The sequence below is a fragment of the Dendrobates tinctorius genome, unplaced genomic scaffold, assembly GCF_039654945.1.
Source record: "Dendrobates tinctorius isolate UK_male_01 unplaced genomic scaffold, ASM3965494v1 ptg000040l, whole genome shotgun sequence".
Lineage (NCBI taxonomy): Eukaryota > Metazoa > Chordata > Amphibia > Anura > Dendrobatidae > Dendrobates > Dendrobates tinctorius.
In genome coordinates this window covers 34710898-34726425 of record NW_027361708.1, presented here as the reverse complement: position 1 = coordinate 34726425, position 15528 = coordinate 34710898, and the positions used below count along the sequence as shown (strand labels likewise).

Here is a 15528-nt window from a genome sequence, read left to right as displayed (position 1 = left end):
CAGTGTGAGATAATTCCTTGCTATGTCCTGGACGGTCTTCCCATCCCAGTTGTGTTGGTTCTTCCCTGGTTGGTGATGCATAATCCGTTGGTGGATTGGCAGACCAGGGAGATCATTGAGGGGGATTTTACTGCCATGTGAACTGTGTTAATATTTCTCTTTCTACAGTCTTTACAGATTTGTTTCCTCACCGTACATATGACTGTCCTATTAACCTGAGCCCCGGAGCTAAATTTCCTAAGTCCAGACTGTGTAATCTTTCTGGCCCTGAGAGACAAGCTATGAAGGATTTCATTGTGGAAAGTCTTAGAAAGCGACATATCTGACCCTCCTCTTCGCTTGAGACGGCAGGGTTCTTCTTTTTGAAGAAAAAAGATGGTGGTCCATGTCCCTGTTTAGATTTCCCAGAATTAAATCAGATTACCAACCAAGATCCATTCCCTTTTCCTCTGATTCCAGACCTGTTCAGCCAGGTTGTGGGAGCTAAGGTGTTCTCCAAGTTGAATTTAAGGGGGGCCTACAACCTGGTTAGAATAAGAGAAGGTGATGAATGGAAAACGGCGTTCAATACTCCTGAGGGTCATTTCGAGAGTCAGATCATGTTTTTCGGTCTGACCAATGCACCTGTGATATTCCAAGATTTCCTTAATGATATTTTCCATCATTTGGTGGGCAGGTTTGTGGTGGTCTATCTGTACGATATTTTGGTTTACTCACCTGATTTTGAGACACATCAGGGGCTGGTTAAAAAGGTGCTGCTAATATTAAGGGATAACAAACTATATACCAAACTATAAAAATGTGTTTTGGCCATCCAGGAGGTGTAGTTTTTGGGGTATCTGTTGTCATCTTTGGGTTTTCGGATGGATCCTGAGAACGTCCATGATGTCCTTGATTGGGATCGTCCCAAGAACCTGAAGGCTCTATAACGTTTTCTGGACTTTACTAATTTTTACAAGAAATGTAATCAAAATTATTCAGTAATTGTGAAACCCCTTACTACATGTCAAAGAAGGGGTCTGTTTTTTCCAAATGGTCCGATGAAGCCCTGCAGGCTTTTTCCTCCCTAAATAGCTGATTTGCCACAGCCCCTACACTCAGTCAACCCAATGTTTCCCAACATTTTATTGTGGTGGTTGATGCATCGGAGGTGGGGGTTGGGGCAGTGTTGTCTCAAGTTCAGTCCCCTGGTAAATGGTGTCCATGCGCTTTCTTTTCTAAAAAATTGACTTCAGCTGAGAGAAATTATATGGGTAATAGGATTATATTGGCACTTGAAGAATGGCGACATTGGTTGGATGGGGCTGTCAATCCTATTACTGTTATCACTGACCATAAGAAACTCTCATATCTTCAAGCGGCTAAACATCTCAACACTAGGCAAGCTAGATGGTCCATGTTTTTACTTGGCTCAATTTTGTGGTTACTTTCTGTCCAGGGATAAAAAATGTCAAGGCTGATGTTTTGTCTCGGAGCTTCCCTGGTGGTGATGACCATGAGAACCCTGCCCGATTTTGCAGAACGGGGTAGTCATTTCAGCATTGTACCCTGAACTGGAGGGTGAGATGTTGGAGTCTCACGGGTACGCTCCTGCCTCCTTCCCTTCAGGAAGGTTATTGGTGCCATCTAATCGGCACCGCAAAGTAATTAAGGAACATCACAACTCTGTGCTTATTGGTCATCCAGGCAACTGTGAACCTCATTTCTCATAATTTTTGGTGGCCAGGGTTGCATCAGGATGTGGTTGAACACGTATACACTGGTAGTATCTGTGTGCATTCTAAATTATTGCATACCTGTCTTTCTGGTACTTTTCTTCTGCTACCTGTTCCTAGCAGGCCATGGATGCATTTGTCCATGAATTTTATTACTGACCTACCCGTATCTGCAGGCAAGACTGAGGTTTTGGTGGTTGTAGATAGGTTAAGTAAAGTGGTTCACTTTGTCGCATTACCGGCACTTTCGAATACCAAGACTCTTGCTCAGGTATATATAAATGATATTGTGAAGCTTCATGGGGTTCCCTCCATTTTGGTGACAGAGCAGGGGACCCAGTTTGTTTTCAAGTTCTGGAGGGCCTTCTGTTCTCGACTGGGGGTGCAGCTGTCCTTTTCCTCTGCCTTCGATCCCCAGTCGAATGAACAGACCGAACACCTTAATCAGGTGTTTTGTTTCCAAAAATATGGAGGATTGGGCATCCTACTTACCATTGGCAGAATTTGTTATAAATAATCATCATCAAGAGTTTACGGGCAGGTTACCATTTTTTGGTGCATGTGGTTACCATCCTCAGTTTGGTACTTTTAGCAGGGGAGGGGCTTCGGGAGTTCCTGAAGAGGAACGTTTTGCTTTGTCGCTCTTTTCAGTGTGGACAGGTGGTTCTGAGTAATTTGAAGATCATGGAAGACAGGTACAAACGTATGACTGACAGAAAGCGCTTGCCAGGTCCGGACCTGAATGTGAATGACTTTGCGTGGTTGTCTATCAGGAATATCAAGTTGAAAGTTCCTTCCTGGAAGTTGAGATCTAGATTTATTGGTCCCTATAAAATAACCGCAGTCATCAACCCAACAGTGTTTTGTCTTGAGCTACCTCAGGCTCCTACGAGACACAATGTCTTTCACAGGTCTCAAGAAATATGTGGAATCTCTTGAGGCCTCACCCCTACCGCCACCCCAATAATGGTTGATGGTAATCTGGAGTTTCAGATTTCGAAGTTTGTAGATTCTCGTCTCCAACGTCATATCCTACAGTACTTGGTGCACTGGAAGGGTTATGGTCCAAAGGAGAGGATGTGGATTTCAGCATCAGAGGTGAATGCCCCCAGGCTGGTTCATTCATTCCACACCTCTTATCCTGAAAAACCTGGTCCTGAGTGTCCGGAGGCCACTTGTAGGAAGAGAGGTACAGTCATGGATGTGTCAGATGCAACAGACTGTCGCTTTGCATCTGGCTGCAGTAGGTCTCTGCATTTAGCATTACAGATGCCTCCTTAATACTACTTTTTATGATGATTAAAGGAAAAAATCCTTATAAAGCCCAATCCAGGTGTATGTATTAGTGTAATGAAGTCATTAGATATTCACATCTCTGAACCAGCTGGGCGATACTATTATTACATCAGAAGCTAATAGCTCTGTGGCATTTATGAGAACAGGAGAATCAGGCTGCAGGAAAAAGAATAAGAGGCCATGCTTGGCAGTGGAATTTTACCAACTGGACTTTGTGTGTAGCTGATTAGAAGCAGTATGTTACTTACTATTCTTGCTAATTTAGGGTGATTAATATGCATAAAAGGTTCAATTGAGCTTTTAGAACCTGTTGTGAATAATCAGCAAACTTGGCCTTAAATGTTCAAGAGAAAAAAAAAAAACAAAGTCTGAGCCAAGAAGAAAGAGAGAAAACTTTTTGTGTGTTATCTTTTTCTCACCCTAAGTTTGATCACTGTGATCACAGATGGTTCATTCTCTCTTATTGCTCCAAGGTAGGAATCTTTCTGAAAGATGGGTACATTGTCATTAACATCCAAAACATTGATGCGCACACGACCTGTCGTTTCTTCACCTCCACCATCTCTGGCAATCACTGTTATGGTGTAGCGCTGAGTAGTCTCAAAATCTAGTCGAGCAATTAGTGTAATTATCCCAGTTTCCTTATCGAGTGAAAACCTACAAGAAAAAATGCAAAATATTTATAGTGAAACTTATATAAAATGTCAGAATAAAATAGCTACATGTATGCTATTATTTATTGAATTTCTGCCTAATCTTTTAGTTTTTGTCAATAACTACACTTTTTTTTTACTCATTAGGCAATGTAAATAATTTTACACATATTATTAAGTAGGAAATGAAACTTCAATTTATCTGTCATTGAATGCATCAGCTTCATACTGGGTGGTTTGATTGGCATTGCTGTATAGTGGGTCTTTATGTCCTGCTAAAATGACTGTCGAAATCCTGTAAGAAGCAGGATGTAAGACGTCAAATCAACTTTGAAGGTTTCTTTATAGCACTACATTGGATTTTTTCCCTTTCAGAATCACTAGAATTCTTTGTGGCATGACCTCTGGAAAGATTTCTTAAAGGGAGCCAGACAGATGATACATGCTGCCCAATCCTTGGTCAGCATGTATCCGGCCCTGGCTGTGTGAAGTCGACCAGGTATGTTCTACAAAGAAATGCTGCAGTGTAATAGAGAAAAACATACTTTGAAGGAATAGGCACTGAGACCATGCAATAGACTGGATTGGATAGGTGGGTCCTCGGTGGCTTCTCCTTGCCCAATGCCCTGAAGTAACAGGTCTCTGCCTATAGGTGCACATACAGTGGTCACTGGTGACTTTTATAGCTTTTCTATCCAATGCCACAGCATTTCAGAGTCAAAAATACCCGGCTGAGTTAATACAACCAGTGCTTGATACATGCTGCCCATGGATTGAGCAGTAGGTATTAGCTGTAAGGTTCCCTTTAAAAACTGTGGTCCATATTTACATAATGGCATCACTCTTGTTGCTGGTATATTGGTCACCCATAGTATGTGTAACATACAGAACAAAAGCCATTTTTTACAGATCAGATCTGGTTAACAGATGATTCCATAGCAGGGGACCACCTCTTCTTACTCAGAACAGGATTATTCTAAGAGGGTATTTGAAAATTGCTTTTTTAAATGGACAATTGATGGATTGATTATTGGCCATGAAAACACTGTAAGACTATGTGCACATGATGTCTTTTAGATGGCGATGTACCAGCGTAGTGTTTACTGGAGGAAGATGCTTCAGGAAAACATTAGCAATGTTAATCCTGGAGCGTCTTTTCTGACATTCTATAAATATAACATAGTGGCAGCTTTCTAGTGGAAGTCACAAGAAGAATGAACAGTGACAAAAGATGGAACTAATGCACCGTAATGGTGTTTGGACATTGCTGTGCTTGTGTTCATTCTTTTTTACATTTAGTTAGCACATTTTCAGACAGATTCCAGGCTGCCTGAAAAAGACATTGTGTGCAAACTGTCATTGATATAAGGTATGATGCATGTATGGATGCACACATGGATGCATCTATGGACTCACACATGGATCTATGCACACATGGATGCATCTATGGACTCACACATGGATCTATGCACACATGGATGCATCTATGGACTCACACATGGATCTATGCACACATGGATGCATCTATGGACTCACACGTGGATCTATGCACTCATGGATGCATCTATGGACTCACACATGGATCTATGCACACATGGATGCATCTATGGACTCACACATGGATCTATGCACACATGGATGCATCTATGGACTCACACGTGGATCTGTGCACACATGGATGCATCTATGGACTCACACATGGATCTATGCACACATGGATGCATCTATGGACTCACACATGGATCTATGCACACATGGATGCATCTATGGATTCACACATGGATCTATGCACACATAGATGCAGTTATGGACTCACACATGGATCTATGCACACATGGATGCATCTATGGACTCACACATGGATCTATGTACACATAGATGCATCTATGGATTCACACATGGATCTATGCACACATAGATGCATCTATGGATTCACACATGGATCTATGCACACATGGATGCATCTATGGACTCACACATTGATCTATGCACACATGGATGCATCTATGGACTCACACATTGATCTATGCACACATGGATGCATCTATGGATTCACACATGGATCTATGCACACGTGGATGCATCTATGGACTCACACATGGATCTATGCACACATGGATGCATCTATGGACTCACACATGGATCTATGCACACATGGATGCATCTATGGATTCACACATGGATCTATGCACACATAGATGCAGTTATGGACTCACACATGGATCTATGCACACATGGATGCATCTATGGACTCACACATGGATCTATGTACACATAGATGCATCTATGGATTCACACATTGATCTATGCACACATGGATGCATCTATGGATTCACACATTGATCTATGCACACATGGATGCATCTATGGACTCACACATGGATCTATGCACACATGGATGCATCTATGGACTCACACATTGATCTATGCACACATGGATGCATCTATGGACTCACACGTGGATCTATGCACACATGGATGCATCTATGGACTCACACATGGATCTATGCACACATGGATGCATCTATGGACTTACACATGGATCTTTGCACACATGGATGCATCTATGGACTCACACATGGATCTATGCACACATGGATGCATCTATGGACTCACACATGGATCTATGCACACATGGATGCATCTATGGACTCACACATGGATCTATGCACACATAGATGCAGTTATGGACTCACACATGGATCTATGCATGCATGGATGCATCTATGGACTTGCACATGGATCTTTGCACACATGGATGCATCTATGGACTCACACATGGATCTATGCACACATGGATGCATCTATGGACTCACACATGGATCTATGCACACATGGATGCATCTATGGACTCACACATGAATCTATGTACACATAGATGCATCTATGGACTCACACATGGATCTATGCACACATGGATGCATCTATGGACTCACGCATTGATCTATGCACACATGGATGCATCGATGGACTCACGCATGGATCTATGCACACATGGATGCATCTATGGACTCACACGTGGATCTATGCACACATGGATGCATCTATGGACTCACACATGGATCTATGCACACATGGATGCATCTATGGACTCACACATGGATCTATGGACACATGGATGCATCTATGGACTCACACATGGATCTATGCACACATAGATGCATCTATGGATTCACACATGGATATATGCACGCATGGATACATCTATGGATTCTGACATGGATCTATGCACACATGGATGCATCTATGGATTCAAACATGGATCTATGCACACATGGACGCATCTATGGACTCACACATGGATCTATGCACACATGGACGCATCTATGGACTCACACATGGATCTATGCACACATAGATGCAGTTATGGACTCACACATGAATCTATGCACACATGGATGCATCTATGGACTCACACATGCATCTATGCACACATAGATGCATCTATGGATTCACACATGGATATATGCATGCATGGATGCATCTATGGATTCAGACATGGATCTATGCACACATGGACGCATCTATGGACTCACACATGGATCTATGCACACATGGACGCATCTATGGATTGGCAGATGCTGCCAATGCTCTTTACATAGCAGAGCAGAGATACAGATTTCAAGTGGTTACAAAATATTTGTATTGCTATATTCCCATCGCTTTAGTAACTTCATGCATTAAATATACAAACAATATTGCTCAATTTTCTAACCAGTCTCAGATGTTATGGAGAAAACAGGAGTGAAATCAAGCAAAGTTTAATGTGTATTTAATGTGCTAACATTATAGCAATTTCCACAGCTTTGTGAAGGAAGAGCCATGTCATGTTGGCCACTGCTATCCTATGTTTACCAATCACATGATGCTGGATCTTTCTGGGCCACATTTATCTCTTACCTGTCTGGGTCATCACTGAAGTAGTAATTCACTTTCCCAAATGTCCCAACATCATTGTCTGTAGCCTACAAAAAACAAAATATCAAAACTTGTTCAATTATCTCAATAGTACAGTAATAAGTACAGTAAATTTTAAAATATTAGCAACATAGCTCAAGAGTCAAATATATACAAAATTCCACTGCACAATGTAGCTCTTAATTGCCTCCCATACTAGATGGTTTCCAGTTCTCTTTTTTGCAGAAGTTCTATACCACCTAGACTGATAACTATTGGTTTTAAGTGGAACCTGTCTGTTAATTCATTCTGCCTGAACCACTAGTCATCCAAGTAATACTAGTAATCAAATTGTTGCTTTAATAAAGTTTTTATGTTAAGCATACAGTTCAAAAAATGTTAGTAACTTTTTATTTCATTTTACATTTTCTATTTAATTGAAAAAAATCCTGAAATCTTGTTACTTTTTTGCATTTCACGGGCCCTGTATATATACACTGCAGAACACACTAATCTCAATAGATAATTTTAAAGTTCACTTCCTCCCACACCCTTCACAGTGACCTTTGTAGAAATAAGAGTGAATAACAGAAAATCCTCCCAAAAAAGGTCAATATTAAACTCTGGACTACAATTTCCTGTGGTTCATGTAGTTGCTGTAAAGCATATGTCAAGCAGTCACTGTTCGTGGTCACCTGGCAGCTCCAAAATGGAAACCACAAACAGGTTGGAGCTAGCTACGTGATTTTCCAGGACCCAGCAGTTGCCCTAACCTTCACCCTTTAACCCCTGTACAGGGATCTGGATATACAAAAGTTTCCCTGGGCTAGGGCTACAGAGTCAGCTGCTGTTCGGTGGTGCAAGCTAGCAGGAAGGATAGTCAGGCAGCCGGGTCAGTTCCAGGAGGTACAAAATCATCAGGCAGGAGAAACGTCAACAAATTATCCAAGGTCTGGGATCAGGATAAATTAGGATGAAACAACAAATGCAGAGAACACAGGTAAAGCCAGGTAACACAAGCATTGACTAGCAGTGGGAACTGACTTTCAGGCTTTACATAGTGAACAGCAGGCGTGGTGGCACAGGATTGGAGAATTGCTCATGTGGTACCGATATTTAAGAAAGGTAAGAAGGTGGATCCAGGCAACTACCATCCGGTAAGCCTGACATCAGTAGTGTGCAAAGATTTTCAGGGCATTATAAGAGATGACCTGCAGAAATATATTGCAGAGAATATTATAATACCTGACAACCAGTATGGATTCATGAAAGATAGGTCGTGTCTAACTAACGTTGGGTTTCTATGAGGAGGTAAGAGCAGATCTGGATATTGGTAATGCAGCTGATGTGATTTGTCTGGACTTTGCAAAGGCATTTGACACTGTATAACATAAGAGCCTTATACTGAAGCTACAGAAGAAAGGACTGGGGGAAACTACATGCAAATGGATAAGGAAATGGCTAAATTATGGGAAACAAAGAGTTGTCATAAATGGTACGGTCTCTAAATGGGATAAAGTCAGCAGTGGGGACAGGAGGGTTCTGTGCTATGACCGATTATTTTTAACCTCTTTATTAATGACCTTGTGGATGGAATTGAGAGTAAAGTGTCAGTCTTTGCTGACATCACCATACTATGTAGGATATTAAAATCTGACCTTCACATTGCGATATTGCAAAACGATCTGGATAGAAGACTGAATGGGCAAACACTTGGCAAATCAGATTTAATGTAGGTAAATGTAGAGTTATGCACCTGGGATGGAATAATCCTATTGCTGCATATACATTAAATGGGAGAATACTCGGGACTACAGAACAGGAGAAGGACTTGGGTATTCTAGTTACAAGTAAGCTCAGCAGCAGTACTCAATCTCAAGCAGCAGCTGCAAAAGCAAACAAGATTTTAGGGTGTATAAAAAGAGAGAAAATCCTGAGATCCAAATGTATTGTCATCTCTTTATAAATCACTGGTGAGGTCATACCTAGAATATGGGATCCAGTTTTGGGCTCCACATTTAAAAAAAGGATATTCAGAAACTAGAGTCAGTTTAAAGACGAGCAAGTAGATTATTACAAGGGATGGAAGAAGGCCTCTTATTTGATGGGAGGCTGGAAAAGTTGGGTTTGTGTAGCTTAGAAAAAAGGCACTTCAGAGGAGATCTCAAATAGGCTAGTTCAAGACTAGCGTTCGGAGGCGCAGCGCAGGGCCGCCGCTAAGCTCCACCCCCGGCTGTGCCTCCTCTGGTCAGCTCTTCCTCTGATCGCATGACGCTGCATGCAATCAGCTTACCCTATATTCAGCGTTGGGTATGCTGGCCGTGCGCTGGGCTGATTTTGCCGGCGCTTGCGCCCTTTTGGCGCTGTGCTGAGCGCACAAAAACGTGTTGCATTTTGGTGCGCTCGACGCAACGCCAAAAGGGCGCAAAGGCTGGCAAAATCAGCCCAGCTCATGGCCAGTGTACCCAATGCTAAATATAGGGTATGCTGATCGCATGCGGTGTCATGCGATCAGAGGAGGAGCTGACAGGAGGAGGCGCAGCTGGGGGCAGAGCTTAGCGGCGGCCCTGTGCTGCGCCTCCGAACGCTAGTCTGAAACTAGCCTTACATGTATATGTGTGGTCAGTACAAAGGACTGGAGCATGACTAATTTCTTCCAAGGACCATACTTAGGACCAGGGGGCACTCATTACGGGTGGAAGAAAGGTGATTCTTACATCTAAATAAGAAAGGGTTCTTTACAGTTAGAGCAGTCAGACTGTGGAATGTCCTACCATAAAAGCTTGTAATGGCAGACACTATAACAGTTTTAGAAAAGAACTGGATGATTTCCTCAACACACATATCATTGCGGGTTACAGATAATTTAGTGACAAAATGAACAATTGACCAATCAGCTGAAAACTGCTCTCCATTGGCCAGAACTAAGCATTGTACGTGTGGAATACAGCAGCACTGCGCATTGCTTAGTGGTCGTTGCCATGTGCAGCAGAATAAATAACTCCATTGTGAGATATAGCACAGTACTCGGCAGCGACCACTACACAATACACTGGGCTAAAAACAACCAGAAAACAAATGCTATAATGTCAACAGATCAGGTAAACAGGAATACTCAAGACAATTAGATCAAAACCACAAAAAAGAGTACAAAGACCTGTATAGAATATTAGAAAATACCAAATTTTATTAAAATTACATTATAAAAAATCTATTAATAGGACGACACATTGTTCAAAAATAACACATTGTTCAATAATAAAAAATGAAAAAGACATGAACAGTGACAATGTGGTATAAATAGTTCATATAGGGACTGGGTATAGAAAAATCCAAGTTAGATTGTCTATTAATATTGCACAAAATTTTGTCCCAGTTCATCTATGGCCACTTAAAATAGGAGACTAACCTATATAAATTTGGGCGTAATTGCTGATCACCTATAAACAGAATTATTAGTTCCAAATTATTAAGGTGCCATGATACGAACACAAAGGAGAGTTTCTTACCCAAATGAGTCCAGATATACCACACGTAAAGCAGCCCCAACGCGCGTTTCGCGTGGGCTTCCTCAGGGGGCTGTCTTCCCTTTTATTCATTGATTTTGTATTTTAAGTAATACAGTTTCATTATTTATACTTTTAATTTTTAAAGCATTTTTATTTTGAAGCATTTCTTCACATCTGCCGAAAACATTTCACAGTGCCGTATGTGCATTTTCCATTGAAATCACACTATAGAAAAACTAGTGTTAGAGCCGAAATATTGCATGTTGCACTAATGCACTTGTTTGGAATAAATATATAAAGTACAATGTGCTACAATGTGCACAAATGTCACTGTATATATATAAATATATATATGAATATGTACAGCAACCAGAAAAAGATTGCAGCTTAGGAATAAAGAAGATATTATTATCAAAATATAAATGAAGGGAGTAAAATGCTCTAGAAGCGCAAGGAATAAATGATCATGTAGATAAATCAACCATAAATGATTAAAGGTTAACACAATAAGTGGTAGATAGAGTTTAATAATAATAGGGCTGAAACAAATAGTGGTGAGTATAATTAAGGTGAGACAAAACTGTTCCTAATTATAGCTCAAATTGGGACCAGAGTGATGGGTAATAACGGTCTAAATTATTTCTGTGGAGCTGAGGCTGCAATGGGGCCGGTGGCACAGTGACATACTAGAGAGAAGATAAATGTTACCTGGATGGAGGACGGCTGCGGTACGGCGCACACCCTGACGCACGTTTCGGACTCTGTTGCTGCACATATTCATATATATACACATAGTGACATTTGTGCACATTGTACTTTATATATTTATTGATTTATTATATATTATACCTGTTACCTTGGAGTTGGGTTTTAATATTATTTATGATATTTACATGTTCTTTTATTCTTCATGGTGCAGGCACCTCTTGTATGCGGTGCTACCCTTTACCGTTTTTTGTAAATAAAGGTATTTTATTGTTACATATTCTCTTGTCCCACATTGTCTTTTGATCACATGTTCGGCATTTCTTTTTTTGGGTTTCACGAATTTTCCGAATGGTCCACCATTCATCCACCCGGCAGATGTATACCACTTATTTCATAAGAAAGTATATACACTGATTTAATTTAGCTGGATATATATCTAATGCTGCGTTTAGTATTTGTTTTCTACTAATATCCTATAGATGTCATATGGATGGTATGTGAGAAAACTAGCATTGTACTTGCATCACACTTGTCCTGAGTGATGTTTAAAGCGCAGATGAGTGCAAGCCTAAAAACTGTAAATCTAAAGTTCAATAGACAATGGTGTCCAGGGGACACAAAGTTACAATCTCTTTCAATAGGGTCAAACATGAGTACCGTATATACTCGAATATAAGCCAAGATTTTCAGCCCATTTTTTTGGGCTGAAAGTCCCCCTCTCGGCTTACATTCGAGTCATATACACTAGGGGGTCGGAGGAGGAGGGGGGCAGGGGTGTCAGGTCATACTTACTCATCCTGGCACTGTCTCTTCAGCCCCCAGCTTCTCCGCGCTCTCCCTTCCTGTCTTCAGCGGTCACGTGGTACCGCTCATTAAAACTCATGAATATGCACATATTCATGAGTTTTAATGAGCGGTACCACGTGACCGCTGAAGGCAGGAAGGGAGAGCATGGAGAAGCTGGGGGCTGAAGAGACAGCGCCAGAATGGGTAAGTATAGCGATACTCACCTGTCCTGCATCCATGGCTGCTTGCTGCTGTCTGGCACGTCATCTGTCAGTGACGTTCAGACAGCAGAGGGCACGGTGACGTGGTTAGTGCACGCTGCGCCCCCTGCAGTCTGAACATCACTGACAGATGACGTGCCAGACAGCAGCTAGCAGCCATGGACGCAGGACAGGTGAATATCTCAGGTGCCAGCAATGACACCGGCACCTGACACCCAGCGACTGAAAGGTGTGTATGTCATTTTTTTTATTTCTAAATGCAGCAGCAGTGGCAGCATATGGGGGCATAATCTATGGAGCATCTTATGGGGGCAGCATATGGGGGAATAATCTATGGAGCATCTTATGGGGGCAACATATGGGGGAATAATCTATGGAGCATCTTATGGGGGCAGCATATAGGGGCATAATCTATGGAGCATCTTGTGGGGGCATAATCTATGGAGCATCTTATGGGGGCAGCATATGGGGGCATAATTTTCCACCCTAGGCTTATACTCGAGTCAATAAGTTTTCCCAGTTTTTTGTGGCAAAATTAGGGGGGTCGGCATATACTCGGGTCGGCTTATACTCGGGTCGGCTTATACTCGAGTATATACGGTACATTTTATTTGGACAATTTTCAATGTACTAAAACATATACACGCACGCATATTAATTAACATGACTACCATGAGGGGTGAAACTATAGAACCAGGAAATACTGTTAACATGGTGAAACAATTAGCTGTGGCATGCTGCAGACATTCTATCCTTCTAGTATAACACAGTTCTAAAGTTGTCCCTGTCCTACATGCATTACTGACCACGAGAGTACCTCAAAATGCCTGACAAAAGTCAGAGTCTGACTACAACATTGACTATCACATACCCAATGTCAGTTATTTTAGTAACTGCAAGAGACTAGACATTAACACAGAATTATACAATGAAACTCAAAAGCATACTCTAAACACTAAAATCGATTGTGTTCTTCTATACAATGTGTTCCTGTAAAAATGGCATATCATATAATATATGATATTTTTTTACAGTTGGAGTTAAAGGAATGTATCGGGGCTATATGTTGGGAGATGTACCCATCCTAATTTATACAGCAGGTAAAATTGTACACTTCAACAATTTTCTAAGTAAATATATTTTTAATGATGCTATTGACATGAAATTCTCACCAGATATTGGTAACACCCCATCCAATCCTCACAGGCAAAGAAATAAAACCATAGATGTCCATAAATTAAGTTATGTGTAATAATGAGAAATGGCACAGGGAAAAAGTATTGAATACTAGGATAGGGATAAGGAGTCATGCATACAAGGATAGGGATGAGGAGCCATGCTGACAAGGAAGGGGATAAGGAGCCATGCATACAAGGATAGGGATGAGGAGCCATGCTTACAAGGATGGCGATAAGGAGCCATGCATACAAGAATGGAGATAAGAAGCCATGCTGACAAGGAAGGGTATAAGGAGCCATGGAGACAAGGATGGGGATGAGGAGCCATGCATACAAGGATGGGGATGAGGAGCCATGCTTACAAGTATGGGGATAAGGAGCCAGGCTGACAAGGAATGGGATATGGAGCCATGCTTACAAAAATGGGGATGAGGAGCCATGCATACAAGGATGGGGATGAGGAGCCATGCTGACAAGGAAGGGGATAAGGAGCTATGCATACAAGGATAGGGATGAGGAGCCATGCTGACAAGGAAGGGGATAAGGAGCCATGTTGACAAGGAAGGGGATAAGGAGCCATGCATACAAGGATGGGGATGAGGAGCCATGCTTACAAGGATGGGGATAAGGAGCCATGCATACAAGGATGGGGATGAGGAGCCATGCTTACAAGGATGGGGATAAGGAGTCATGTATACAAGGATGGGGATAAGGAGCCATGCATTCAAGGAAGGGGATAAGGAGCCATGCATTCAAGGAAGGGGATAAGGAGCCATGCATACAAGGATGGGGATGAGGAGCCATGCTTACAAGGATGGGGATAAGGAGCCATGCATACAAGAATGGGGATAAGGAGCCATGCTGACAAGGAAGGGGATTAGGAGCCATGGAGACAAGGATGGGGATGAGGAGCCATGCTTACAAGGATGGGGATAAGGAGCCATGCTGACAAGGATGGGGATAAGGAGCCATGCATGCAAGGATGGGGATGAGGAGCCATGCATGCAAGGATGGGGATGAGGAGCCATGCTGACAAGGAAGGGGATAAGGAGCCATGCATACAAGGATGGGGATGAGGAGCCATGCTTACAAGGATGGGGATGAGGAGCCATGCTTACAAGGATGGGGATAAGGAACCATGCTGACAAGGAAGGGGAAATGGAGCCATGCATACAAGGATGGGGATGAGGAGCCATGCTTACAAGGATGGGGATAAGGAGCCATGTATACAAGCATGGGGATAAAGAGCCATGCATTCAAGGAAGGGGATAAGGAGCCATGCATATAAGGATGGGGATGAGGAGCTATGCTTACAAGGATGTGGATAAGGAGCCATGCATGCAAGGATGGGGATAAGGAACCATGCTGACAAGGAAGGGGATAAGGAGCCATGCATACAAGGATGGGTGTTATGAATGGGTCACCGAGGAGGAAAAAGCAAAACAAGCTAGGCCACAGAAAGCCAAAGTGGTTGGTAACTATGCAGATTGCAGATCCCTGATCTTACCACACAACTAGCAGTAGCCGTGGAGCGTGCCTGCGATGAACATAGACGCCTCATCACG

At 42.1% G+C, this 15528-nt stretch overlaps 1 protein-coding gene and 1 long non-coding RNA gene across 3 annotated transcripts in view; one reads left to right on the top strand and one right to left on the bottom strand.

Annotated features, from left to right (window-relative positions):
* CDH23 (cadherin related 23) overlaps positions 1 to 15528 on the bottom strand; it is a 1761581-nt gene that overhangs the window by 665814 nt on the left and 1080239 nt on the right. For both annotated transcript variants that reach the window (XM_073574902.1, XM_073574903.1), the window contains exons 14-15: positions 7565 to 7629; positions 3431 to 3668 (exon numbers count right to left, since the gene is read on the bottom strand). In XM_073574902.1, coding sequence (XP_073431003.1) covers positions 3431 to 3668; positions 7565 to 7629 — 303 coding nt within the window. The remainder of the gene's footprint in view (positions 1 to 3430; positions 3669 to 7564; positions 7630 to 15528) is intronic.
* Positions 1 to 15528, top strand: part of LOC141088721 (uncharacterized) — a 400341-nt gene that overhangs the window by 289048 nt on the left and 95765 nt on the right. The gene's annotated exons all lie outside the window — the stretch shown is intronic.